We start from the raw sequence: 12,625 nt of genomic DNA on the forward strand, positions 1-12,625 counted from the left end.
CATTAATAAAACATGCTTCGAGGGTTGTTCTAAAGTGAAAAACCACGACAAACACGTCGTAATGACATCAAGTTCACAATTATCTGCTTCTTCCAACGAACTGATTCAAAATGAGAGATTATTATCTCTGCTGTTATTTGACCAAATAAGGCCGGTTTGCATAGAACTATCAGAAGCTTCAACTCTGCAACCATTCAACACAAACAAAGTTGTCAATTTGATGATATTAATGGAAGACATTCTTAAAAAGCACCACGATGAGTATAATAAGGATGGAAATTTTAGAATCTATCAGCTATCGCCCAAGCTAGCAGATTATATCTTTTACCCTTTATCCAATATATTGAAACAGCCGGCTTTAGATGATACAATTATACAGCATTTGTTCGGAATAATTAGATTCCTAGTTGAATACTCTTGGAGCTTCAACGTTAATTTTGTTCTTACCGATCAGTTACTTCCTTTAGTGATATACCTTTCCAGTGGAGATTTGAACAAGGAACCATTACTCATAACAAAGAAATCCATACAATTCAAAATAGCAACAGTTTCTGTATTATATACTATTACGAGCACTTTGAACAAGGAATATTTTCAATCCCTAACTGAAAAAAGACTATTGTTTATAAGCAATGTCATAACTATTTGTTTAAGTATCATAGTCGGCCTGCGAGTGGAATCTCAAGATACAATACAATTGGTCCTCAAATGTCTTAGTTTAATCTCCAACGTGAAAAGGTATTTGAATTCGAGTCAGATATCAATAATTCTTCCAGGTATTGTTTCTTCTATAACTAAATTTATATCACTAAATTTAAATTTAAATTATCAAATCATAATCCAATCCTTGCGATTATTATCAGGTTTCATATGCGCTTCCTTTAATGATAAAGAGTTAGATGCCCAAATCGAGTTGAACGAAGGTATAAGTGATATTTCAGAAATCCATGTCGGATGGGACGACGACAATGAGACTTTGGACAACAATTCATTATATTCAGATGTCACTATTACAGAGAATGATCATAGGTCAAGTGCATGGTTAAAAGCCACTTCCAAACAATTGAAATTATCATTAATAATCATTTTTAAGTCGATACTACTTGGATCAAGAAATAGACATCGGTTGAGATCCAAGCAAGAACTATACGATGAGATTCTTGGATTTGTTGAGACTATTTTGAAAAATTGTTTCAACAGCTTGTTTAAAGAATTTGCCTCATTGGCAATTGACATAGTATCAATTCTTGGATACGTAACATCTGAAGACAACAAAGAAATGGCCGATAAAACCAACAAACTATCAAATACACTTTGCATGATTATTGAAGGTGAAACCAACAAAGAGGAAGTTCTTTTCGAATTAGTTAAAACTAAACTTGCTGATTTAATTGATAATAAACTATCAGGGATTGTTTTTGCCTTAGATGAAGATAAGATATCGTCAACTGTAGCATCAATGATGTTCAATTTTAGTCTTTTGTTATGTTTATCAAGAAAAGTAAAACTTGATTGTGAGGACTTGGATTCATTGAAACAAAGATGTTTGGCCCTATTAACAGAATATGTTGCGGATAGGTTCAAATTCGAGAGTTCCAAACCGATCAAAAGCTCTAATGCTAGTGGGTTACTCGAAACGTCTTCAATGACAAATCAACTAGACTCGATCGAATTACCTGGGTACATTAATGCAAAAAGTGTTGTAAAACAAGAACCATTGAAGAAAGAACAGGACAAGAGGGCTTATATTCATAATTTGAAAACAATTTCCCGCAATTGGAATACCAATGAAATTAATAACTCTTCTGGTAATACACTAATTGGTATAAGTTCTAAGTTTTCAGAGACAATACTACAGAACTTTATTAATTATTTATCAAGCTTAAAGTACGAAGCTAGCAACAGTTCAACGTTAACAGAATTGGAGAATATTTTTGAATTAGCTGACGATAATGACATGATTACTAAAAGTACCTCTCTTTGGGTTGCTTCTAATTATTACAAACGATCAACCCTTGGCAAAGTGATCAATTTTGATTTAGGAAAATACTTGGTTTTAGATGATGATGAAGATATGGAAATAGATGATGATACCAAAGAAATGTCATTTTTAGTTTTATCAAGGGCAGAAGAGTTACTTGAAGAGATTTCCGAGAACCAAGAAAAGTACTCTTCACAAACTTATATCCTAGCTTACAATGCAGCATTACAATCAATTAAAGTTGTTGCTGGCTCGATCCCACTTGATCAGTTTAGAACCAATTTTTTGATGGATCATTTGTTGTCAGTATTTCAAGCATTAACGTATAATGATATGCCAGAAATACAATTACAGGCACAGTCGACGTTGAAAGTGGTATTGGATACATATTATAATGGTTCGATGGTCAACTTGATTTCTGATAATCTGGATTATCTTATTGACAGCATAAGCTTGCAGATGTCAGTGGCTAGTAATTTAACCCCAATGCTTCCAGGTATTCTTTTGATCATTGTAAAGATTGCCGGAATCCAATTATTGGAGTCGAATCAATTGCACGATGTTTTGACTGATATGTTTGTGATACTTGACTCCTTTCATGGTTACAATAAACTCGTTGAAAGTTTTTTCATAGTGTTTGAGGCTTTGATAGATCAGATCCATCATAAGTTCGACAGTCAACTTAAAGTTGAATTTAAGGAGTCTTCGAAAACAAACACTTCATTGTATAAGCCATGGGGAATGACCAATAAGGATCAACTATTGGAACTACTTAACGAGTCAAACAAAATGGTCGATAAATATGAAGGTTATGATAGTAACAAGGAGTATTTTAAAAGAAAAGCTGACTTGCCTTTTTCGGAGATGGATGCAGATTCTGATGACGAAGAAGAGGACGATGAAGCAAATATTGATGACAATGGAGAAGAAGAAGAAGAAAAAGAGGAAATATGGAGCTCACCCGTCTCAAAGGACATTTATATGATTTCACTACGAATATTTAATTATGGTTTTACATTGGTATCACAGGAATCTTACACATTGAAAACACAAATTATCAAAACACTAAGATTGTTATTGCCTTTGCTTTGCACCAATTACAAATTATTATTACCTGTATTAGCCTTAAATTGGCAGATGCTAATTGCTTTAGTGACAGGTTCAAAATCTTTATCTACAAGTATTGAAAGCAATGGTGAATATGCTTCGGAAGATATTGGTGTCATGACCGAGGCCCTTCAATTGGTGACTGAAATATTAGAAGAGGATAAAAGGAGATATGAACATTTCTTCAGTAAAAAGTTTCAGGAAGCTTGGGAATTCATATCTCGACACTCAAAACTAGTGCGCCAAAGAGAAGTCACATCAACAACTAATATTAGAGAACAAAAGCAACTAGTTGTTTCTGAAAAAGCGATATATACTTTCAGAAACTATCCATTACTAAAGACATCACTAGTAACGTTTTTAATTACTGGTGTACAAAATTATGAAAAAATGATCCCTGATATTCACCGCTTTGAGATTATCAAATTGTGCTATGAATTGCAAATTCCTCAAAGTATTCCTTTATCTAGGGATACAATCGGCGTACTAGAAGTTCTTAAAAATACAACGTAAGACCTGACCTTATATTTTTCTTCTTCTATAAATACAATAAAATACATTAATCTTTCATTACTACGTCATCATCACCATCTTTTGTACTTCTATCATCTTCAGTTGTTACCAAATTCAGTATGACCGACTTCTTAACAGGCCCTTCAGGGGTTTTCAGTGACGCTGAGTTTGCAATTGGAAAATTCAACGTTTGTTGACCCTTTACCAACAAATCTTTCTTCACAATATCACCAACTTGAGGATTTGCATTGACATCACCGTTATCTTTGGTCGTTTTCGGTGCTGTTTGTTTTACATTTATCTTCTTTTGTTGAACTAATTCACCAATAGGTTGAGTTCGAGGTATAGTATCACTTAAAAAGTTTAACGCATCATGACTAGCTACTGCATTTGAGAAATCTTTATATTGAATCTTTTTACGTTTTTCCATCTTGGCCAACAAACTTGCTTGTTCAGCAAAATATTGAACAAACAATTCTGTAGCTAGACCGGCAGTATATACTGCACTTGCAGATGCACCGGTGTATTCAGGATCCATTTTGAAAATTTTCTTAATTTTGGAAATAGGTAAAGTGAGATTGTTTTGAAACTCATCTTGTTCTTGATTCAATTGAGGTTGTTGTTCTGGTTGTGGGTCAGCTGCATTCTGATCGTCCAGTTTTGGTGTAGTTGCAGAAGGTTCTGATTGAGAAGTTACTGTCAACGCTTCTTCTCTTGGTTCTTGAGGCGAAAGATGCCCGGACTGTTCTTCTTGGGACATAATGTTCTGAATTTAGTTGAGTTTGTCTAGGTTTGAAAAAGTTGAAAACAGTGTGTTGTGTTTTTTTATAATTTTTTTTTCTAGCTTATACGCGTATTCTGAGCATTTCCAATATCATCTATGATGTCAAACTCAGTTAAATATTTCTTGTTTTCATGTCATTACTATTTACAAAACTATACTTTATCATACCTATAATATATATATATATCAGCTAGTTCTTTATACCTTCGACGTCCATGTTTTCTTTTCTTTCTGCTTCTAATATATCAGGATGCACAATTCTATGTATGTAGCCTTCCTGTTCCAAGTCCACATCGCTATAGTTGGCACCATATTCAATGAAATCCTTTGCATTATGAAATGCCAATTCAGGACTTTTAAAATGATCACGGTAACCTACCACTTGTTGAATGAATTTTGGTGATTTTGGTGATACCAATGCCTTCAATTCAGTATTGTTCAAGCCTTCTGGAACCACATACGTTCTCACCTTTTCCCAGTTGATATGATATCTACCTCTAGAATCCCAGCTACCTATACCTGTAGAACGAGTACCTTTGTAGTAATGTTTGTTACCCTGTTTACCAGTTAATGCATGTCTCTTTGAGCCAGATTTTAGTTGACCATAGTACAAGGTACCATCTCTAAAAGTTTGCCATGGTCTTCTCAATGCACTTGACACTGATCCTTGAAAACTTAATACTTGAGAAACTTTCATTTCTATACTTTAGGATCTGGTTTTAACGTTGGCTAAATTACTACTTTTCAAGAGATTTTAAACAGGAGAAAAATTTTTTTTTTCTTGTTTAGCTCAGTTTTTTCTCAAACTCTGATTCTCAAATACCAACAGTTATCACAATCAACTCCTATGAACAAAGAAAAACAGAATCAACATTTATGAAAGTATATACTGTATGAGATAATCGAAGCCAATTAAAAAAATACTTTACATATTGCTTAAAGTAATTCATCTCATTGTTTGTGACAAGCTGATTCAAACTATGCCAGTTTTTTTTAAGTTGGATTGCTACGGATTTAATTTTTGGGCCTAAATACACGAATAATTATAGTGAAACTGGACTTCAATTTAATTGAAATCTAACAACTAGATTTATGTTTTCCTTTATTTTAAAAAAATGTGTAAATTAAAGATAAGGCTTTCTTTTTATACGTTTGGATAGATTATTCTCTTACAATAATACTACAATGAAAGTCCCACCAGAAAAACCATCAAATATTGGTACATTTTCACCTCAACAAGGTTATTCGACCGACGTACACGTCAAGACTCACAAATATTCAGATAAACCAACCCCGATTTCTCCCAATCAAAACAAAGCGTATGGCTACGTCGCAGACCACTTAGATAGTGATCATAGGAAGAAATACGCAAAAGAGGGTGGCAAAAAGTTGTTTGATATATTGCTCGGCATTATATGTAGATAACGGTATAGAAAATCTGTATAATTAATAATTTATAATTTTGATTTGAATTTACTCAATTCTTTTTCCATAATGTCAACGACTAACTTACTCAAACCAAAGCTTCCTTGATATCCTCCAGCACCAGCACCATAATTGTGAATTAACCATTTATATTTTTTGTCCACTTCTACTCTTGCACCATCTTCTCTAAATGGTCTGAACCCCACATTTACTTTAACAATCTCGATTTTACTGGGGTTGTTTTTGTAATTTGGGTCAACCAATTCTGGTGCATATTTGATGGCTCTTTTTATGATTCTCGCAGTCAATTCTTTATCTTCTGAAACTGAAGTATTCCCTTCTAAAAAGCAACCACCTATAATCGTGCCTCCTTCTTTTCTAGGCATCATGTACAACATTTCATTGGGCAAACCAGGAAACCCTTCAACACCCAACTGTATTTTAGCATTGTTTTTGACAAGCAAAACTTGGCCCCGCACAGGGAAATTGAACTTTTTATCTTCAACACCCTTTATTTTAGATGCATTCAAGCCAGCCGCATTGATGACGTAGTCGGCTTTCTTACCAGAACTATGAAACTTTCGAGCATCCTCAATGTGGTGGATTTGAGGAATTCTTTTAATAACATTTCCAATCTCCTTGTTTTGTTGGACAAGATAATTCAAATATGTGTGAACAGATATAACAACACCTTTGAATTTGTGAGCAAAAGCTATCCCTTCAGGTAATTTCAGTTTATCGACAATCTCAAATCCATCAACAAAATCCTTGAACCAGGGAACGAACTTTCTATAGTTACCGTTATTTGAAGTTACTTCATAATCTGTATACATTGAAAGATTATCTACTGCCCAAATACCAGATCTAGGATCAGCTGCAGCAAGCTGTAAAAACTTTTTGTAGCCAGGTTTATCAATCTCCTGTAAACGTTTATCTTCAGGAGTTGCAAATGAATGCCAATTGGCCCCCGCAAATGGTGAAGTGTATGTGTGATCAATGTCACCTGGTAAATGGTCAGCTACTATAGTTATATCAAGTTTAGCATTAGAGCGCTTTAACTCCAAGGCTGTTGTCAACCCAATGACTCCAGCTCCTAATACAACAACCAGTGCCATTGATATAAATTGGAGTTGTTGTTATCAAAAATGCCGAGGAAAAAGAAAAATCTACAAAGATAAAATAAAAAGTGGAGCACAATCAACCAACCAAAATGATTTGTCTAATTATGCGACAAAAATATGAAAAAAAAAAAACAAAAAAAGTCGAAATGAAATGTCGTTGTTTGCGCCTATTGCGATACTAAAGATCAAAAACTCCCTTTGATGATATAAGACAATCAAGGAATTAAGAATAGATTCTGTCATCGATTCAACAATTGAATCAAGGTTAAGGTACAACTCAAATGTATAAAGATCAAGCTATAAACTTTGTTTTTGCTTTCTTTAAACAAATCTTGCTGGCAAATATGAGTTATTGTTATTTTAGTGTCCCTTAATATAAACTATTCTACAAGAATGATAACGAACAACAGAAAAAAAAAAACTTCAACCAGCCTTCAAAATTCTTAACATCTCATCATCATCATCATCATTATCTACATCTAAATCAAAATATGCACGTTGCATGCCGTGATTTACATGGTTGATTTTGTTGATTCACATTGATTTAGATAAATGATTACTATACGTCATTGATTCTGGTCTCTCTGATCTTAAGATTTAAAGTATCACTAACAATATAATATAATGGAGTTAAAAAAAATTGTGGTGTGCACAACTTTTCTTTTAATTAACTTATTATTTTATGAACATAACAAACTGTCTTGTCAATCAGATGTAACATCTTATATAATAATAATTAAACATATTTGAAGTATTTTCTAATTGTATTATCACCACTTACTTTTTTTTGTTGGGTGGCATTCTTAGAATAATATTTTGTAATTTGTTCATATATAATAATATGGTGTCAAATCTTATGTCATATATCTAGGTACTTCTTTTCTTTTTCTTCTATTATTACAATCAAAAGCAATAGAAGCCTGCAAACTCATAAAGCAGATTAAGGTTTAGTTTAGATTCAGAACCATTGCTTGTCATCACTGCTGGCTGGTACGGTCTATAGTAACTTAACTATTTACTAAACCACATTATACTTAAGAACATCAAATTGTAACTTATTGTTAACAATGTCATTAACAATTGAGATGAAAAGTAACCTTCCAAAAGGCATTGCTGGTTGGAGGAAGACTAAAAAAACAAAAATAATTATTCAATAATAATAATGTGTCACAAAAATTATGTCTATAATTTTTTCTCTCTCTCTCTCTTCATTTTATTGTTCAACTGATTTCGCAACAATAAATAAAAAACCTCACACTTCATTCTTCTTTACTTACTGGGCGGACAGAAAAAAAGAAAAGAAAAAAAAATACCACCAGACTGGTTGTTAAACGATAAACAATCGACTTAATTGTAAATTAACAATACCATTCCAAATCGTTCAGCATTATAGTTTTATAGCTTGTGTAACACAAATAATTATATTGCGAGATTATCTTAAACAATATACCAAGTTATACAATGAAATACAAAAAAAAAAGCAAAAAACTTTTCCGGAATTAGAAGATCCAGCATCAGATTGAGCGTGTTCGTATTGTTTTTCGTGAAATTTTGTGTCAATATCTAACGTTAATTATTATGATTCTATTTTATTTACTTGGCTCCTTCCGGTGCTTGCAAAACAAAATGGGTGGGTTTTCTTTTCATAAACAGTTCTCATGTCTATTCAATTGCGTTCATATAAATACTGGTCTGATTCTCAACTTCTACCATTCAATTTATTGAACAAGATTTATCATTCTAGATCATAGTTATACATTAATATATCGCTATGCTTTTCAAATCCGTATTACTTAGCACACTAATAGCCGTTCAAGCTTTGGCAGAGAACCTGGCTCATCAAGAAATCGTTACTGTTACTAAAACTACACATATAAGCAACCCTTGCTTAGAAAACTATGCTAAAAAGTTATTACCAAACAACCCAACTGGATTAACTACTGGTATACCTATAGTGATAGTCTACGCACCACAACAACCAGACAACCAAGTAAAGCAATCAGAACTGCTACAACCAACACAACTGTCAAAAGCACAACAACAACAACAAATACAAGGGTCATCTGTACCAGCTTCCATACATGATACCCCAACTCCAACTGATCATACTAAAATTACTGTCACGAGCACTACCATATGCAACCAAAAGGTGTGCACTGTAAAAACTTTTTCCACCATAATTTCTCACAGTGAGTCTCCTACTACTACTACTACAACCAAACAAAATGAAGAAAAGTCTATTGCTGATACAAAGTCTTTCACTCACAAAGCCCTCCCCAGCTCCAATGGTGCTGTGACTTTAAAGACAACTAGTGTGAAAACTGCACTAACTACCACCTCAACAGTATTTAGTGCTACATCTTTACCGTCAACGACTTATACACCCTCCACTTCCGTTTCCTTAGTCTCCACAACAAAGAAAAATCCAGTGAGCTCACAGTCAGTTGTTAGCACAACTAAAACTATTTCCATTAACACATCATTAATCACAGATGCAGTTACAATTACAAAGGAAGCAACAACTTTGCCAAATTCTAAACACTCTTCCATTTTTACCAATGGGTCTATTTCCTTTATATCGACTAGTGCTAATAAGGTTAAAAGCACTGTCACATCCGATATATCAAATAATTCACAGAATGGATCTAGCTTGAGTCTTACTTCAACTATAAATCAATTAGCTTCCATTACGAACTCAACTCTTACAACAATTACCAAGCCTACTTCGTTGGTGCCAGATTTCAGCTACACAAACTCATCGCGGGTGTCAAGTACTATGAGAAATTCTTCAGAAGAATCCTCTATGGTGCTTGAAAAATCGAGTTCCAAATTGTTATCTAGCACTTCATTTTTAAATTCCTCATCAATCGCATCTACTACAGAGTCTTCTGAATTAGCATCTGCAACAACATCTGATAGCTCACTTAACCACAGTTCTTCCAGTTCTGTTGAACTTAGCTCCAGTTTAAGCTCGGAAGCCGACTCCAGTTCAAGTTCAGAAAGTGTTGAAACAGGGTCTAGTGACGAAACTGCTAGCAATTACTCAGGTGACTTGTTCAAAGCAATAGATACCAACGCTCCACCAACAGTTTTCGCAAGAAGTGAAATTCCTTTAACAATTCCTGCTGGTGTCGACAACAACGGTAAACCAATTGGAACCAACAAATTCTATACCAATTTATTACTTGGCAATCAAGATTTCATGGTGTATCCATTGCCATACGGACTTTATTGGAGTAAAACAAGTTATTATGGATTTGCTGTTCAACATAATAATGTATCCGACAGAGTTTTTGGATCAATAAACACTAATAATAAGGGAGTTGCTTCTTATTACTTTAACCCAACTAACAATGCTGAATTGATATTTTCTGCTACATCGTTTTCTAAAGATTCAATGCATATGAAAGTGTCTCAAATGGCTGAATTGTCTGCCTTGGTTACATTATCAAGTTCTTCCAATGATGAGTCTAATTATTTGGATATTCCTTTAGTTCAAGGTATGGGTTTTGTTACCGGTATTTATAACGGGAATTTGACTCCCTTGTTGAATTCGTTGTTCGGAGTTAAAGATTTATCTCTTGAGACTTCTGATGCTTTATTATCCAATGTTTTGAAATATCGTGCTACATTATTGAACAATGTTCAATGGTTGATTTACGTTACATTACCAGATAAAGATACTGACTTTAAATTAGAGGTCGAAGATTTCTACAACTTAAAGGGATCCAAACCAGTTGATGGATTAATTATTCAAGTCGCAATTGCTCCTGAAGATAATGATAATGATAAGTACTATGATGCCGCTGCTGGTATGTACGTTACCGGTGCCACTGTTCTGGGAAGTGTATCCCAGGGCACAGCTGCTAGTTATAAGTTCAGCTACACCACTGCCGGTAAATCTTCATCCAATAACCCAATTGTCTTTGCTTTACCACATCATATGGATTCATTAACCGGTTCTGCTCTTGATGCATTGACTGGTATTACAGTTACATCTACTACTAAAGGTGAAATGACCGGGTTTTTAACAAATGAATTGGAATTTAGTGAAACAATTAATCAAGACGTGGAATTCTTGCCATGGACAGAAAATATGACAGGTAGTTTGACCTACACTAAGGATCAATTAGAATTATTAGCTAGTGCTGCTAACAAAGAATTGGCAGCAAATATTGCTGCAACAGTGAAGAATATGAACTCTAATTATTTTTCAGGAAAAGTTCTTGACAAGTATGCTCAAATATTATTGGTGGTTAGTGAAATCATACAGGATGAAGAAGTTACCAAAGATGCCTTAAACGCAATGAAGGATGCCTTTAAAGTTTTCACGCAGAACAAACAATACTATCCATTGATGTATGATACTAAATTTGGTGGAGTAACGTCAACATCTGCTCAAGACGGCGATCCAAACGCTGATTTTGGCTCTGCATATTATAACGACCACGATTTCCATTATGGTTACTTTATTCACGCTGCAGCCATAGTTGGTTACGTCGATAAGAAATTAGGTGGTACTTGGGCTCAAAGTAATAAAGACTGGGTGAACTCTTTAGTGAGAGATGCTTCGAATCCTTCTGCCGATGATACTTATTTCCCTGTTTCAAGAATGTTTGACTGGTTCTCTGGCCATTCATGGGCAACTGGTTTGTTCGTCACTTACAAGAACATTGAATCAAGTTCCGAATCATTACATTTTGCTGCTGCTATAAAATTATGGGGTAAAGTAGTCGGTGATCAATCGATGGAAGCAAGAGGTGGTTTGATGATTTCCATTATGGCACGTTCTTTTAACATGTATTTCTACTATAAATCAGATAATACTGTGGAACCAAAACAAATTTTACCAAACAAAGTCAGTGGTATATTTTTCGAGAATAAAGTTGATTACACTACATTCTTTGGAACACCAGCTGATCATCCAGAATATGTCCATGGTATCCATATGCTTCCAATTACACCTTCCTCATCGTTGGTTAGAAAGACTTCTTACGTTCAAGAAGAATGGAAAGATCAAATTGCTGGTTTTATTGATAATGTTGATAGTGGCTGGACTGGTATTTTGAGATTAAACCAAGCTTTATTTGATCCTAAATCATCATATGAATTTTTTGCATCAAATAACTGGGATGACAAGTGGTTAGATAATGGTCAAAGTAGAACTTGGAGTTTGGCTTTTGCTGCTGGTGCTCTCAATGCTAGTTAGCTTATGTACTATAATTCTTATTTCGTGAAAGATTTCACTTTCATTTAATTTTGTTTTTAATAATTATTTTTATCAGGTTAATTTTTTAGATTCGTAATGATTTTATATATATATGCTTTAGTAAATACTAATTTGTATGGTATTTGTCTGTCAAGCATGTAGTCAACTTATTAAATTCCAAATGAAATGTGACTACTAGTTTTATAAGTTGAAAGAGGTGACACTACTGCCATTGTTGTGTATATTGTATCTTTTGGGTACTCATGTCTTTTGTCTGGGTAGTGACTTCCTCTCTCTCTCTTTTATTTTTTCCTTTTCATAAACAAAAGAAAAAYKRACATACAATTGGAAATTTGTTCAAAAACAATCACACCTTTTAAATACCAATTCGAATCAATGTTACTTTTGCTAAAAAACTTGTTGACAGATTTGAAGGGAGCTCGGCATTGGACTCAACTTCCAATGACTCTTACTTTAAAAATGCC

General features: G+C 33.9%; 6 protein-coding genes across 6 annotated transcripts; 3 read left to right on the forward strand and 3 right to left on the reverse strand. All coding sequences in view use genetic code 12, as the record gives it.

The window, feature by feature from the left end:
• Positions 1 to 61: 61 nt before the first annotated feature.
• Positions 62 to 3,601, forward strand: CAALFM_C103630WA (uncharacterized protein; the record flags this gene model as incomplete). Its single annotated transcript, XM_716467.2, has 1 exon — positions 62 to 3,601. One exon carries the CDS (start codon positions 62 to 64, stop codon positions 3,599 to 3,601), a length of 3,540 nt encoding a protein of 1,179 aa, XP_721560.2.
• Positions 3,602 to 3,647: 46 nt separating this feature from the next.
• Positions 3,648 to 4,361, reverse strand: HFL1 (DNA polymerase epsilon noncatalytic subunit; the record flags this gene model as incomplete). The annotated part of the gene is made up of 1 exon (XM_716468.1): positions 3,648 to 4,361. The coding sequence occupies one exon, from the start codon at positions 4,359 to 4,361 to the stop codon at positions 3,648 to 3,650; it is 714 nt and encodes a 237-aa protein (XP_721561.1).
• A 214-nt stretch (positions 4,362 to 4,575) lies between these two features.
• On the reverse strand, positions 4,576 to 5,082 carry MRPL27 (mitochondrial 54S ribosomal protein mL41; the record flags this gene model as incomplete). Its single annotated transcript, XM_716469.1, has 1 exon — positions 4,576 to 5,082. One exon carries the CDS (start codon positions 5,080 to 5,082, stop codon positions 4,576 to 4,578), a length of 507 nt encoding a protein of 168 aa, XP_721562.1.
• Positions 5,083 to 5,570: 488 nt separating this feature from the next.
• Positions 5,571 to 5,810, forward strand: CAALFM_C103660WA (uncharacterized protein; the record flags this gene model as incomplete). The annotated part of the gene is made up of 1 exon (XM_019475087.1): positions 5,571 to 5,810. One exon carries the CDS (start codon positions 5,571 to 5,573, stop codon positions 5,808 to 5,810), a length of 240 nt encoding a protein of 79 aa, XP_019330632.1.
• A 29-nt stretch (positions 5,811 to 5,839) lies between these two features.
• On the reverse strand, positions 5,840 to 6,925 carry DAO1 (Dao1p; the record flags this gene model as incomplete). Its single annotated transcript, XM_716470.2, has 1 exon — positions 5,840 to 6,925. One exon carries the CDS (start codon positions 6,923 to 6,925, stop codon positions 5,840 to 5,842), a length of 1,086 nt encoding a protein of 361 aa, XP_721563.2.
• Positions 6,926 to 8,702: 1,777 nt separating this feature from the next.
• On the forward strand, positions 8,703 to 12,140 carry ENG1 (endo-1,3(4)-beta-glucanase; the record flags this gene model as incomplete). Its single annotated transcript, XM_716471.2, has 1 exon — positions 8,703 to 12,140. The coding sequence occupies one exon, from the start codon at positions 8,703 to 8,705 to the stop codon at positions 12,138 to 12,140; it is 3,438 nt and encodes a 1,145-aa protein (XP_721564.1).
• Between the last annotated feature and the right edge of the window lie 485 nt (positions 12,141 to 12,625).

Source organism: Candida albicans, chromosome 1, assembly GCF_000182965.3.
Source record: "Candida albicans SC5314 chromosome 1, complete sequence".
Taxonomy (NCBI): Eukaryota; Fungi; Ascomycota; class Pichiomycetes; order Serinales; family Debaryomycetaceae; genus Candida; species Candida albicans.